This window comes from Microcaecilia unicolor, chromosome 11 (genome assembly GCF_901765095.1).
Source record: "Microcaecilia unicolor chromosome 11, aMicUni1.1, whole genome shotgun sequence".
NCBI lineage: Eukaryota > Metazoa > Chordata > Amphibia > Gymnophiona > Siphonopidae > Microcaecilia > Microcaecilia unicolor.
Window position 1 is genome coordinate 6,502,129 of NC_044041.1, and position 15,226 is coordinate 6,517,354.

The following is a 15,226-nucleotide window of genomic DNA, read 5'->3' on the forward strand; positions in this document are numbered from 1 at the left end:
CTTACATTTCTTTTCTAAAGTCTGAGACAATTTGCCTAATTATTTATCTTAAACCACGCTCATCACACTGAAATAAAAATATTCAGCCTGGGACTTAGCACAAAAATCTTTCTTATTCTGCTTGCTTGAGACGGGGCTTTCCAGACCTGTCCTGGACATCTCACCACGAACATGCAGAAGCCTAAGTTGCATACAACCGAGGCAGTGTGCACATATCTCTCATGCATATTCATTGGGAATGCAGACTGACAAGCTGGGAGGTTTGCAGAACAGGTCTGAGAAGCCCTGCCTTAACATAAGTGATTAGTCAAATTTGCTTAAAATTTGGAAAAGAAATATGATCTAGAGACAGGCATGCTGGGTACGAAAAGGGGGGTTGAGAGCAGATATCAGGAAAACAGGTTGGCCCTAGATCCAGGGATATCAGGTGTACTGGGGGCAGAGTAACCTGATCCAGTGGGGAACGAGGAAGCCTTTGGGACCCCGGGGAATCCCTGCTTCTGGTTATATTCTAATTAATGCTTCTGGCTTCCTGGACATTTAAACAGATACTGTACTCAGCCAGGCTGCACTGAACTGGCACCTTGCAACTTCTGAGCCCCTCAGCAGCATCCTGCCTCGCCTCTGCCTGGCAAAACAAACAGGCTGCTTGTAGGTTTGGGGGGGGGGGACTGTTTCCTTCCCCCTTTTCTTCTTTAATTGCCTGTGGTTGATCAGCTCTGTCCTGGGCTGACAGATCTCAGAATTGTGCCTTACCCTCGCTGCCTTGCATAAGCCATTTAAAGTGATGGGTTCGTCCCATTCTCTGACGGTGGAAATCCAAGAACTTGTGGGCAAGACGGGCTGTGAGTAATTTCTCATATTATCACTGTCTTTATTCTTTAAAAGTTGTTCCTCTGTGCACTGCCCCCCCCCCCCCCCAACTTCCCCTTCTCGTGCAACCGCTGTCATCTCCTAGTTTGAGTTTGAACCGACTAGGAAATGACCCCAGAGAGCGTCCATTATTTTCAGAGGACCTTTTGCTCCCCTGCATTTCTCCCTGGGCTGTGGAGCCGGGGGGGGGGGGGGGGGGGGGCGGGGGTGTGACCCCGAGTTCTCTCCAGAGAGTTTGTGCTTTATAGCAGGGACTTGTATGGCAAGTGCTGGAAAACAGTGCAAGAACGTGGTCTTAATGCTTTGAGTGTTTAAAGTGATCTGCCAAAAGTGATCATTTTTAATAACTGCAGTTGTGGAGTTTGAGACAGCACCGGGGACAGAATGATTTCACCTGCTGCAGGACACCACTGATGGAGCAATTCTAGGAAGTATATGCTGCTATGAGTTACGCATTGTGTGCGTCACATATGCACTTATATGCCAAAATTCTGCCTAAATGTTTTTCTGTAAATAGATGCCTATCTTACATAGAGTGTATTTTAAAGGTGAGCATACACAGAGGCGGAGTCTGGATGGGGTGTGGGCAGGGGCAGAGTTATGCACATAGTAAGTTATCCATATATCTCTGGCACAGACAGGTACACCAGCTACTGCTCACACTCAGTGGCATAGTACGTGGGGCAACGGGGGCCTGGGCCCCCGTAGATTTGGCCCTGGACCGCCTGGCTGATCTGCAAGGCTTGGTTCTGTTTCTGTGAGTCTGACGTCCTGCACATACAACGTGCAGAACGTCAGACTCACAGAAACAGAACGAAGCCTTGCGCCGGAAGAAGAGGACCTCGGCTGGCGGGGGTTGGGGTCCCCCGCGGCGGCGGGGGAGGGTTGGTGGCGGGAGGGGGGGTCGAGAGGGTCATCGGTGGAGGGGGTCAAAGTTGGTGGTGGTGGTGGTGGTGGCCGCAGTGGCGGGGCGGGGGGGGGGGCTAAAATGTGCCCCCTCACCTTGGGCTCTGGACCCCCCTCCCACCAAAGTCTGGCTATGCCCCTGCTCACACCTAACACACAGGCACATAATCTTGCTGTTAACACTAGTATTTTGTAAAGCAGTGGTTCCCCAGACAGGTTTTGGGGATACCACAATGAATATTTATGAGCGATTTGCATGCACTGCCTCCACTGAATGCAAATCTCTCTCATGCGTATTCATTGAGGGTATCCTCAAAACCTGACTATCCGGGGTACCTCCAGGTTCAGGTTTGGGAACCACAAAAGAAAGTAGGCACCTCTGTACCAGGCTCCAGGTTATAGAACCACCCCAAAAGTGTGTTTCATTTGCTTTTGATGTCTCAGGAGGAATCTGAAAACAAGAACTCGGTGATGGTCCATCTGAAGTGTGGTTTGGATTATAGATGGTTGTTATATTTTTATTTATTTAGATTTTGCTCACACTCTTTTCAGTAGTAGCGCTATAGAAATGCTAAATAGTAGTAGTAGTAGTAGTAGCTCAAGGTGAGTTACATTCAGGTATTCTGGATATTTCTCTGTCCCAGGAGGGCTCACAATCTAAGTTTGTACCTGAGGCAATGGAGGGTTAAGTGACTTGCCCAAGATCACAAGGAGCAGCAGTGGGATTTGAACTGGCCACCTCTGGATTGCAAAACCTGTGCTCTAACCACTAGGCCACTCCTCCACCCCAAAGAATCTTGTTACTCTTTGGGGTTCTACATGGAATGTTGCTACACTTTGAAATTCTGAATTGGAATCTTGTCATTCTTTAGAATTCTAGAATCTTTATTTATTAGATTTTGCTCAGACCTTTTTCAGTAGTAGCTCAAGGTGATTTACATTCAGGTATTCTGGATATTTCTCTGTCCCAGGAGGGCTCACAATCTAGGTTTGTACCTGAGGCAATGGAGGGTTAAGTGACTTGCCCAAGATCACAAGGAGCAGCAGTGGGATTTGAACAGACCACCTCTGGATTGCAAGACTGGTGCTCTAACCACTAAGCCACTCCTCAACTCCACTAGGCCACTCCTTCACTCAGTATACCTCTTTACTAAGCTGCGCAGCAATGCCGACGCAGCCCAATCAAAATGAATGGGCTGGGTCCGCATTAGCCCCAGTGGTGCTCCTAGGTCGGTCGGCTGCCACCCTGGGCGAATCGCCACTATGCACCTCTCAGGCGAATCTTACCCCTCCCCCAAGTGCATCGCTCTTACCTCCTTGGGATGCAGGGAACAGTTGCGCAGTTGTTGGCTCCGCTGGTTCCCTGCCCTGGAACAGGAAGTGACGTCAGAGGGAGCAGGGAACCAGCGGAGCCAACAGCCACGCAGCTGCTCTCTGCACCCCTTGCAGCGTACACCCAAGGCGGACCGTCCCCACAACCCCGCCCTCAGTACGCCACTGATTAGTGCACTGCAACAGCTAGCACAGCTTAGTAAACGGGGGAGGGGGGTTAGTGGCTGCATTTGACGGCCAGTGCACATAGGCACTAACTGCCTGGTCCAGGAAATTGTTCTGTAGGTAAGGGAAAGAGGATGGGGCTTCATGTACCACCTTTCTGTGGTTACAGTTAAAGCAGTTTATATATTACTAGCCATTGAGCCCGTGTAAACGGGCTAGTTTTGGAATGGGGGGGTTCTGAGGCCCCCCCCGAGGTCGCCGCTGCTCCGCCCCCCCCCCCCCCCCCCCCGGCCCGAGCACTGTCTTTCTTATTGAACTTACATCGCACCACGCAGATGCAGCAGGCACATCAGCAAAGCTGCCATCAGGACGGGCTTCCTTCTCTGCCTGTGTCCCGCCCTCGTGTGACGTAACGCGGCGAGGGTGGGACACAGGCAGAGAAGGAAGCCCGTCCTGACGGGCTGGGTGGAGGGGCGGCGGTGGCGGCGACTCCGGGTGGGGGGATCGGTAGCAGTGACCTCGGGGGGGGGAGAGGGGGAGGGCGGAGCAGTTGCGAGTACGTCTGCGGCATGCGCAGTAGAGACTTCCCGCTCTGTCCCGCCCCCCTCATCACGTATTGATGCAGGGGCGGGGCAGAGAGGGAAGTCTCTACTGCGCATTTGCGAGTGAGTACGACACTCGCCTTTTATATGTTTGACTAGTAATAAAGGCCCGTTTCTCACACAAATGAAATGGGCACTAGCAAGGTTATCATGTAATGGCGATTATGTTTTTAAGGGAACCGTTAGGAGGTGAGTTGTGGTGCGAGTTCCACGCTCGCCTTCTTCCCGCCACACTGCTGGTTACGATGGAGTTTGAGCGGCGCAGGAGTCTGGACATCAACGACCAGTTGTGGCGCGAGTTCCTGCCTTGCGGCCATTCTGAGTTTGACACGGTGCTCATTAACGCGTATGGGCTCCGAGTTCCATGCCCCCTCCCTCCCTCCCTCTCCTTCCCTCCAAGTTCCAGGCCCCCCTCTCCTTCCCTCCGAGTTCCAGGCCCCCCTCCTTCCCTCCCTCTCCTCCCCTCCCCTCCCCTCCGAGTTCCAGGCCCCCCTCTCCTCTGAGTTCCAGGTCCCCCGCCTCCCTCACTCTCTCTCTCCCTCTCCTCCGAGTGGCAGCCCGACCTGCGCTGCCCGCCCTCTTCTCCCAGTCCTCCGCCTGCCCCTCACCTTCCTGCATGCCACCCAGAATTGAAAAGTTCTTACCTCAGGGTCCAGCGGCAGCAGTGAAAGGCGAGCAGGCTCGGCGCTTCAGCCTGCCTTCCCTTCTCTCTCAGCTCTGCCTCTGGTCCCGCCCTTGCAGAAACAGGAAGTGAGGGCGGGACCAGAGGGACATCACCCACGGAGTCGGCGCCTATGCCTCCATGTCCAGCGATTCTCCTCTTTCCTGCCCTCCCCTTCCTTTCCCCTCCCCTTCCCTTCCTTACCCTTCCCTTCCTCCCTCCCTCCCTGCCTTCCTTCGCAATTCTCTCCTCCCCTCGATTTGTACCTGAACGTTCTCTGGCTGGCTGGCACTGGCTTTCCTTCCCTCTCACTGTTCTACCCTCTGACATCATTACGTTTTGACGCGAGGGCGGAGCAATGAGTTCTTATGGATGTTACGAACCCAGGCATCCAGACGTATCCCACATTTTCCCACCGGTTTGCAGGCTCAATGTGGCTTACAAATACCTGTAATGGCATTGCCATTTCAGGGTACAAAATACAATTGGTGTTGCAAAGATAATAAGAATGCCATGAGTGGGAAAGTGCGGGGTACAAATGTAACAAAAATAAATAAATAAAATAACAAGGTTCACATGTCAATATCATCAAACAGTCATAGTTAACGAGTCGTGGTGGTATGTTGTGGTTAGTTGTGGATTCTCGTGGTAAGCTTTAGTGAAGAGGTAGGTTTTTAACGATTTGCGAAAGTTGGTTATTTCATTAATTGTTTTTTAAGTATTTTGGTAGTGCATTCCACAACTGCGAGCTCATGTAGGAAAAGTTGGACGCATGTATTAGTTTGTATACTGAAGAAAAGTACGGGCAGATCTTTTGGCGTTCCTGGGTGGGAGGTGCACTAGGTCGTGCATGTATGACAGGGCGTCTCCGTAAATGATTTTATGAACTATCGTGCAAATCTTGAACGTGATACGTTCTTTAAGAGGGAGCCAATGTAACTTCTCTCTTAGGGGTTTCGCACTTTCATATTTTGTTTTTCCAAATATGAGTCCGGCTGCGGTGTTTTGGGCAGTTTGTAGGAGGTGAAATGCCTCCTATGTGCCTTGTGAATTTCCAAGCTCCCTGCTTCTTTGACTTCTCTACTGCTACAGGTGAGAATTTTGAGCCCCTGATATGTGGATATTAAAAGTGGTAACTGTAGAACCTGCAGCCAGCCAGGGAAGGAGGGTGGCTGTTTGTGACTTGCTAGGGACGTCCCTGTGGGATTTCAGAATGCAGAGTTACCAGCTGACTCCTCTTTTTTTTTTCGTTGTTTTGTTTCCACAGAGAGGGCTGATCTGGTCCTGCCCTTTATTGCTTTGCCTCTAGGGGCCTGTTACTTGCTCTGAGAAGTAAGTGGGAGTAAAAGCAAAACTGGATCAGCCCTTCTGAGGAAACACACACAGGCTGCTGTCAGCTTCACCTATGTGTGATCAGTAACATCCCCCCCCCCCCCCCCCCAGATCATGTAAATAGAACCCATATTTAACCCCCTCCTTATCATATATTTTAGATTTATAATGTTTTACAAGTATTCTGTCCATAAACATAGAACCAAATTATACAGCTGAATGCAGTAAGTTCCTGCAAAAATGGCAGATGATGCAGTGACAGAGCCGTGAGTTTTCAGCTCCTCGGGCTGGCAGGGGCTAAGGCTGTCACAGGGGCACCATTTATACGTTTATTTATTTTACTTACTTGTTGGAATTTATTAACCACCTTTATGAAGAGATTCACCCAAGGTGGTGCAACAAGTTTCACATAAAACTTACAATTTTGTTAACAGCATAACAATAGTAAAATAATCAAGAATAAACATAAATACAATAAATGAGGTAAACTTGAAAACAGTAAATTGAAACCTAATCATTGAGCTACCCTCAAACAGTGGAGGAGTGGCCTAGTGGTTAGGGTGGTGGACTTTGGTCCTGAGGGACTGAGTTCGATTTCCGGCACAGGCAGCTCCTTGTGACTCTGGGCAAGTCACCTAACCCTCCATTGCCCCATGTAAGCCGCATTGAGCCTGCCATGAGTGGGAAAGTGCAGGGTACAAATGTAACAAAAATAAAATAGATACTATTGGAGATTCTACATGGAATGTTGCTACTATTGGAGATTCTACATGGAATGTCGCTATTCCACTAGCAACATTCCATGTAGAAGGCTACGCAGGCTTCTGTTTCTGTGAGTCTGACGTCCTGCACGTACATGCAGGACGTCAGACTCACAGAAGCAGAAACCTGCGCGGCCACATTGGTGATCTGCAAGGGCCGACTTCTACATGGAATGTTGCTAGTGGAATAGCAACATTCCATGTAGAATCTCAAATAGTAGCAACAGTGGAGGAGTGGCCTAGTGGTTAGGGTGGTGGACTTTGGTCCTGAGGAACTGAGTTCAATTCCCACTTCAGGCACAGGCAGCTCCTTGTGACTCTGGGCAAGTCACTTAACCCTCCATTGCCCCATGTAAGCCGCATTGAGCCTGCCATGAGTGGGAAAGCGCAGGGTACAAATGTAACAAAAAAATATACATTTAACAGCACTGGAATTCAAATACCAGAGATATAATAGTAATGATACACCTAATAAGCATTAGAACATGCTTAAACATATCACCGTGGAAAGCAGACCGCGGAGTACCACAGGGATCACCACTATCACCAATCCTCTTCAACCTAATGATGACCCCGCTGGCTAAGACCCTATCCCACCAAGGCCTTAACCCTTTCATCTTCGCAGACGATGTCACAATATATATTCCTAAACTGACAGATATCACCAACGAAATCAAGATCAGCTTGAACATCATGGACTCTTGGGCAAATGCATTTCAACTAAACTGAACGAAGAAAAAACACACTGCCTCGTAGTCTCATCCCAACACAACGTAGACAACCCCACAATCATCAACACCCCAGATTATACCCTCCCTATCTCGGGCAGTCTGAAAATCCTCGGCGTTACAATAGACCACAATTTAACACTAGAGAGCCAAGTGGCATCCACAACAAAGAAAATGTTCCACTCAATGTGGAAACTCAAGCGCATGAAACAATTCTTCCCGAGGGAAACATTTCGCAACCTGATACAATCAATGGTACTAAGCCACTTCGATTACTGCAATGGAATTTATGCGGGATGCAAAGAACAAACTTTAAAGAAACTTCAGACCGCTCAAAACACAGCAGCTAGACTTATCTTTGGAAAAACGTGATTCGAAAGCGCAAAACCCCTCTGCGAAAAACTACACTGGCTCCCAATCAAAGAATGAATCACTTTCAAAATCTGCACTCTGGTTCACGAAATTATCTATGGTGAAGCCCCAGGGTATATGACAGACTTGATCGACCTACCAACTAGAAACACATCCGAATCAACGCGAACGTACCTAAATCTGCACTACCCAAGCTGTGAAGGACTCAAATACAAGTCAACCTACGCATCCAGTGTTTCCTACATAAGCACACAACTGTGGAACGCATTACCAAAAGCCTTGAAAACTACGTACAACCACCTAAACTTCCGGAAAACACTAAAAACTAACCTGTTTAAAAAGGCATACCCTACCGATCCAACATAAATGCCAATCTCTGCTACATGACAAAACTAAAATACGTAATGGACATAACACAACTCTTCCGTTGTACGATTCCTTTATATGGCTGTACAACATGAACTTTATCTTACCACAACATCACTTTATATTTGTTTACACCGGAGTCTGCAAACGCCTCTCCGGCACTATGTAAGCCACATTGAGCTTACAAATTGATGGGAAAATGTAGGATACAAATGTAACAAATAAATAAATAAACATTCAACTAACATAGATATGATGCTAATGATTTTCTACAATACAGCCTACAATATAGTTGTATTTCCCATCATACCATAATTGGTGGAGGACTAGCCACTAGCCTGAGATTCTGGGAAGTCACTTAACATTCCACTGCCCCAGGTACAAAATAACTACCAGTATATAACATGTAAACCATTTTCATTGTAACCACAGACAGGCAGTATATCAAATTCCGTCCCCTTTCCTTTTACCATGGAAGTAAAGAAATGCCAAGTTACCCAGCTCCAGGCTGGAGACATTTTGGTCAGTCCTGGGTTTGAACTTCCATTCTAAAGCAGCCTGAGGTTTGTCGGACATGTTTTAATGTGTTTCTGTCTGCCTGGCTAAGTGTCCAGACCCCAGCATTGAATATCATTGGTGTTTGTATAGGGTCTACCCTGACTCACCTCCAGTCTTCCCAGTTAAATGCCGCCGAATATTGGAAGCCAGCCAGCTCAGCATGGTTTAAGTAGTCAGGAGCCTCAGTCAATATTGACTTTTACACGTATTAACAGCAGCACTTGTATACAGAAGCTATGGCACGATGCTGCTCTTTGTTTCAACATATATTATCCATCCAGCGGTGTTGCTTCTGCTGTGCATGCTGAAAAAAACATGTTTATTTCCTGGCATCTTTCTATGTATTTTGCAAAAGGCTCCATATTCATAGTAACATATAGTAACATAGTAGATGACGGCAGAGAAAGACCAGCACGGTCCATCCAGTCTGCCCAACAAGATAAACTCATACGTGCTACTTTATGTGTATACCTGACCTTGATTTGTATCTGTCTTTTTCAGGGCACAGACCGTAGAAGTCTGCCCAGCACTAGCCCCGCCTCCCACCACAGGCTCTGCCACCCAATCTCGGCTAAGCTTCTGAGGATCCATTCCTTCTGAACTGGATTTCTTTATGTTTATCCCACGCATTTTTGAATTCCGTTACCGTTTTCATCTCCACCACCTCCCGCGGGAGGGCATTCCAAGTATCCACCACTCTCTCTGTGAAAAAATGCTTCCTGACATTTTTCTTGAGTCTGCCCCCCTTCAATCTCATTTCATGTCCTCTAGTTCTACCACCTTTCCATCTACGGAAAAGGTTCGTTTACGGATTAATACCTTTCAAATATTTGAACGTCTGTATCATATCACTCCTGTTTCTCCTTTCCTCCAGGGTATACATGTTCAGGTCAACAAGTCTCTCCTCATACCATAGGAGCCGGCTCTGTAGGTGCTGTGGGTGCTTGAGCACCCCCGATATTGAGAAAAGTCCTTATATATGTCCAGGGAGGGGTTAGTTCCACTCGGCGTAACACCCCCAATAATTTTGAAAAGTTGGCTCCCATGCCTCATATGTCTTGTAACGCAAATCCCATACCATCCTCGTAGCTTTTCTTTGCATCCTTAGCAAGATACGGCCTCCAAAACTGAACACAGTACTCCAGGTGGGGCCTCACCAATGACTTATACAGGGGCATTAAAACCTCTTTTCTGCTGGTCACACTTCTCTCTATACAGCCTAGCAACCTTCTACTTACGGCCACCGCCTTGTCACATTGTTTCGTCGCCTTCAGATCCTCAGATACTATCACCCCAAGATCCCTCTCCCCGTCCGTACATTTCAGACTCTCACCGCCTAACACATACGTCTCCTGTGGATTTCTATTCCCTAAGTGCATCACTTTGCATTTCTTCACATTGAATTTTAATTGCCAAACCTTGGACCATTCTTCTAACTTCTGCAGATCCTTTTTCATGTTTTCCACTCCCTCCCGGGTGTCCACTCCACCAGTGGTTCCCAAACCTGGTCCTGGAGGCACCCCAGCCAGTCAGGTTTTCAGGATACCCACAATGAATATTCATGAGAGACGTTTGCATGTAGTGGAGTCAGTGTATGCAAATCTCTCTCATGAATATTCATTGTGGGTATCCTGAAAACCTGACTGGCTGGGGTGCCTCCAGGACCAGGTTTGGGAACCACTGGCCTGGTCCACTGGTCTGTGGGGCATCCTAGGCCTCTCTCCTCATCCTTTACCTCCTGGCTCATATTTCTTCAAGGCAGGTATTGATGGTAGCTCGGAATATCTGAAAAGTTCAGTGAGGATCGTATTTATATTGGATCCATGAAGAGAAGTCCTTTTAAAAATGTTTTTCTTCTCATTTTGAGAAACACTGGTGTTTTATCTTCATTACTAAGTGGGTGCAGTGTGCCATTCATAATTTATTTTGACCTACAGCCTGGTATTTGAACTGACCTGTGTCTTACTGTCAGCACTTTGTGCACAGCTGGATTCAACCCTGTCTGTCCAGAGACATTCCCCCATGCCTGCCTATTGCTCTTTCACTGAACTGGACGCGTATTTTCAAAGCACTTGGACTTACAAAGTTCCATTGTAACCTGTGAAACTTTGTAAGTCTAAGTGCTTTGAAAATGAGCCTCTGGCCAGGGCCTGAGTCCACAGTAGCAGAGACACAGGACGGTGACTGACATGAAATTATTTTTACAGGCATGCCATTTTTTCTTCACCTTTACTGACTGTCAGTACATTTAATGACAGTTGGCTACCACTTGGATACATAAAGCTGTTTGTCTCATCTGACCCCTCTGCAAACACACCATCCTCTAATCTGCCCCATGTTACAACACTTTGCAGCTTTGGAAAACAAACATTATCGTAACCTCATTCCATTACAACCTGTAATCTACTTGGTTTTTTTTTCGGGCAGTATCATTTTGAGCTCATTTTGCACTGATGAAACGCAGAGAACCCGACTTTTGAAAGCTCATCACAAAAGTAGGAATAGCTTCGTGGTTAGAGCACCAGGGCTGACAACCAGGGAAGTTTGGCTTCAGATCCCACTGCTGCTCCGTCTGATCTTGGGCAAGTTATTAACAGGGCAATTCTCTAACTCAGTGTTCTTCAATGCAAGGCCTGGGGGCCAATAGCAGCCCCTGGAGACCTCTGGGGTGGTCCCAATCGTCATTTGAGGGGGGGGGGGGTCACTATTGTCTGCTTCTCTCCCAAGGTCCTGGCAGAAAGGGGGAAGAAGAATAAGGTGTTTCTCAATAGACAAGAAGGAATTTGGAAACGTCATCCACCTTCTTGAGGATGAACCCAATGAAAATTTTGAACGTGGTCCGGAAGGCAGGAGTGTCATTGACACCTGTTGGTCAGAGGTGTTGCAGCCGTGGTTCTCTCTCAGCTAATTTGCACCCAAAATGGCTCCAATTTAAAAATGATTGAAGACCACTGATCTAACTGGACGCGTACAGTTCTGTACAATTTGGACTAGATTCTATATATCGCGTGTAACAAATTGACACCAAAATGTAATTTGCATAAGCGTATTCTATAAAGTACTACTTTTATAGAAAAGGCTTAAATTTCCACGCGATATATAGAATACGCCGAGCGCTGCTTTGCGTGACTAAATTTAATCACAGGCAGTTAACGTTACGCTCAGTAAAACTTGGTGTAAATCCTGACTTCTAAATTATGCGCAGACTGGGTGTGTTGTGTAACAGCACTCATAGATTTTAGAAACGCCTGTGACCCACCCATTCCACACCCACTTTTCAACCAGGAGCGTAGCTACGTGGGGCCACGGGCCTCCACAGATTACGCCCTGGCCCCCTCTACATTTGACTCCCCCCCCCCCCCCACCATCGCCGCCCGCCCCCGCCCTGCCGCCACATCAGGTACTTTGTTTGCTGGCAGGGGTCCCCAATCCCAGCCAGCTGAAGAGTTTTCTTCAGCGCCGGTCGACTCCAGCGCCTTCGTTGTGGGATCATCTGTTTCTGACGCCTTACGTCCTGCATTGTGCATGTAGCCCCATGCAGGACGTAAGGTGTCAGAAACAGATGATCCCACAACGAAGGCGCCGGAGTCGACCGGTGCTGAAGAAGACTCTTCGGCTGGCGGGGATTGGGGACCTCTGCCAGCAAACAAGGTATCTGATGCAGTGGCGGCGAAGGGGGGGGGTCTGTGGCAGGGGGAGGTGGCTAAACAGTGTCCCTCCACCTCGGGCTCTGGCCCCCCCTCCCGCCGAGATCTGGCTACACCCGTTTTCAACTACTCAACTCAGAATGGACGCCCACTGAGTTGCAGAATGCACTGAGTTCTGCGTGTAAATTCTAATTAATGGCAATTAGAGCTGATAATTGGTTGTTAACAACCAACTAGCTTATGCAGATTCTTATGGAATATGCTTCGATTTCCGTGCAGAAATCTCAGCGCAATATTTAGAATCCCAGGGTTTATGCGCATCAGTAGCGGCTTAATTGGCACAGCATGCATGCGCTGTTCTGTACAGGCACATGTATGTGCTATGACATGTAACCACAAGGGGGTGTCAGCTACTTACACATGTACCATGCAAAATACCATACGTTGCTCACACTGCGTTGCGTACTTCACTGCCAGCTTACAACAGTGAGAGACGTGATGTAAGTGGATGCGCTGAAATGTAACGTTTTTAACGTTTTTATGCTTTCCTTAGGTTTGATTTCTTTTCATTTTAGGGGCCCTTTAAGTAAGCTGAGGTACGCAGTAACACATGCTTACCACAGCGAAAAAGGCCTCACCGCAGGGTGCACTCAGGTGTCCAAAGTAATTTTGTGATCGGCACATGCTTCCCACGTGGTAAAAAAATAGATTTTATTTTTTAGCGCTGAGGATGGAGAGTAGGCGTGTTCTCTGCTAATTGGTTAGCGCAGCTACATTGCTTCACGCTAACTGATTAGATTAGTACATGAGTGTTTACTGCCTATAAAATGGGGGGGGGGGGGGGGGGGTAGGGACTCGCATGCTATTGGCCATTTGCTTATGGGGTAATTAATGTGTGGCCATTGAGGAGTGGCCTAGTGGTTAGAGCACCGGTCTTGTAATCCAGAGGTGGCCAGTTTAAATCCTACTGCTGCTCCTTGTGATCTTGGGTAAGTCACTTAACCCTCCATTGCCTCAGGTACAAACTTAGATTGTGAGCCCCCCTGGGCCAGAGAAGTATCCAGAGTACCTGAATGTAACTCACCTTGAGCTACTACTGAAAAAGGTGGGAGCAAAATCTAAAAATAAAAAATAAAATTACAAAAACAGAAAAAGCAGCCATTTTACACATGCAGTAAAAATGGCCTTAACGGGTGGAAATGACCCGAGTGAGCACACGCTAAGGCAACTGTTTACTGCTGTTTGGTAAAAGGGCCCCTCATTCTCTTATGCAAATGACATTTATTTGTTGGTTCATCTAACTTTGAGGTCCTTTTACAGAGCGACAGTAAGCCCAATGTGGGCTTGCCACTTGCTCTTCCGGGACTACCGCTGGCCCAACGCGGCCACTGGCGGTACTCCTGCCCCGAGTGCAAGCCATTTCCAGGGGGGAAAAACCCCCGGAAATGTTTTGTGCGGTGATAGCCCAACGGTAATCAGGCGTTGTCATGCACTGCCCGGTTATCGCCACTTCAGTGGGTGGCAGTAAGGGTTCCCCACCGCATAGCCATATGGTAAGAGTTACCTCATCGCGTGACCATTTGGGGGGGGGCTTTTACTGGCTGCAGAAAAAACGGCCCTGGTGTGCGGGAAAAATAACCCCTGCCCTTTTTCCTGCAGCTTGGTAAAAGGACCCCTTAGACTTAACCTATCCCAGAATAACCACCTGCATTGATACAATTCAGCCCTTGCAAATTAATTTATGTTTGTATACCAAGTAGCAACACAGAAGGAGTTAAAACGAAACACTACCAAACCCAAATTCTCTGAATCTTTGTTTTAGCCGTTGACAACTCAGGAAAAGCTCATGGCTAGATTCCTCCTTGAATTTTGATTTCCAGATTAAGAGTTTGTACAGCAAATGCTTTTTCAAATCGAAACAACAATTAAGAACCATTTGAAAATAAATTTGCGCTGTTAGTAAAGTCACCGATCTTCAAGCCGCTCTAGCAGTTCCCATGCAGCAATGCTGACGAAGCCTGTTCAAATTGAATGGGCTTTATTGGTGTCACCGCACCGGGGACGGCTACTGCGTCTTGATAAAAGAAGCCCTTAGACTATTTTAATGCCCTCTATCTTGGCATCTGTGTTAATTCCTTAAAGAAACTCCACAACGTCACTGCTAAGCCGAGTTTTTTTTAGAAGAAAAAAATAGGATTATATTTCACCCTTGTTGAAAGATCTCCATTGGTTACCAGTTAGGGTAAGAATAGATTTTAAACTATTTTGCATTGTTTTCAAACCTTTTTTTGTGGACCAGGTTGTTTGTTATAGGATTCCTCTGTCATTTGCCAATAGAAACTATAAGCCTAAATTTTTTTGAGCAATCTTATTTTTATTTTTTTATCAAGCCACTAAAATTTGGAGCTCATTGCCATATTCCGCTAGATTATTGCCTAGTTACATGCACAGGTGGGCGTACCTATGGGAGGAGTCTGGCACAGCAGGGACTCACAAGTGGGCGTACCTATGGGTGGAGTCTGGCACAGCAGGGACTCACAAGTGGGCGTACCTATGGGTGGAGTCTGGCACAGCAGGGACACATAAGTGGGCTTACCTATGGGCGGAGTCTGGCACAGCAGGAACACACAAATAGGCATACCTATGGGTGGAGTCTGGCACAGCAGGGACACACAAGTGGGCGTACCTATGGGCGGAGTCTGGCACAGCAGGAACACACAAGTGGGCGTACCTATGGGTGGAGTCTGGCACAGCAGGGACACATAAGTGGGCTTACCTATGGGCGGAGTCTGGCACAGCAGGAACACACAAGTGGGCGTACCTATGGGTGGAGTCTGGCACAGCAGGGACACATAAGTGGGCATACCTATGGGCGGAGTTTGGCACAGCAGGGACACATAAGTGGGCATACCTATGGGCGGAG

The 15,226-nt window shown here is 47.7% G+C and overlaps 1 protein-coding gene across 1 annotated transcript in view; it reads left to right on the top strand.

Annotated features, from left to right (window-relative positions):
* Window positions 1-441: 441 nt before the first annotated feature.
* TESC (tescalcin) overlaps window positions 442-15,226 on the top strand; it is a 118,433-nt gene continuing 103,648 nt past the window's right edge. The window contains exon 1 of the mRNA XM_030218240.1: window positions 442-845. Coding sequence (XP_030074100.1) covers window positions 788-845 — 58 coding nt within the window. The 5' untranslated portion in view covers window positions 442-787. The remainder of the gene's footprint in view (window positions 846-15,226) is intronic.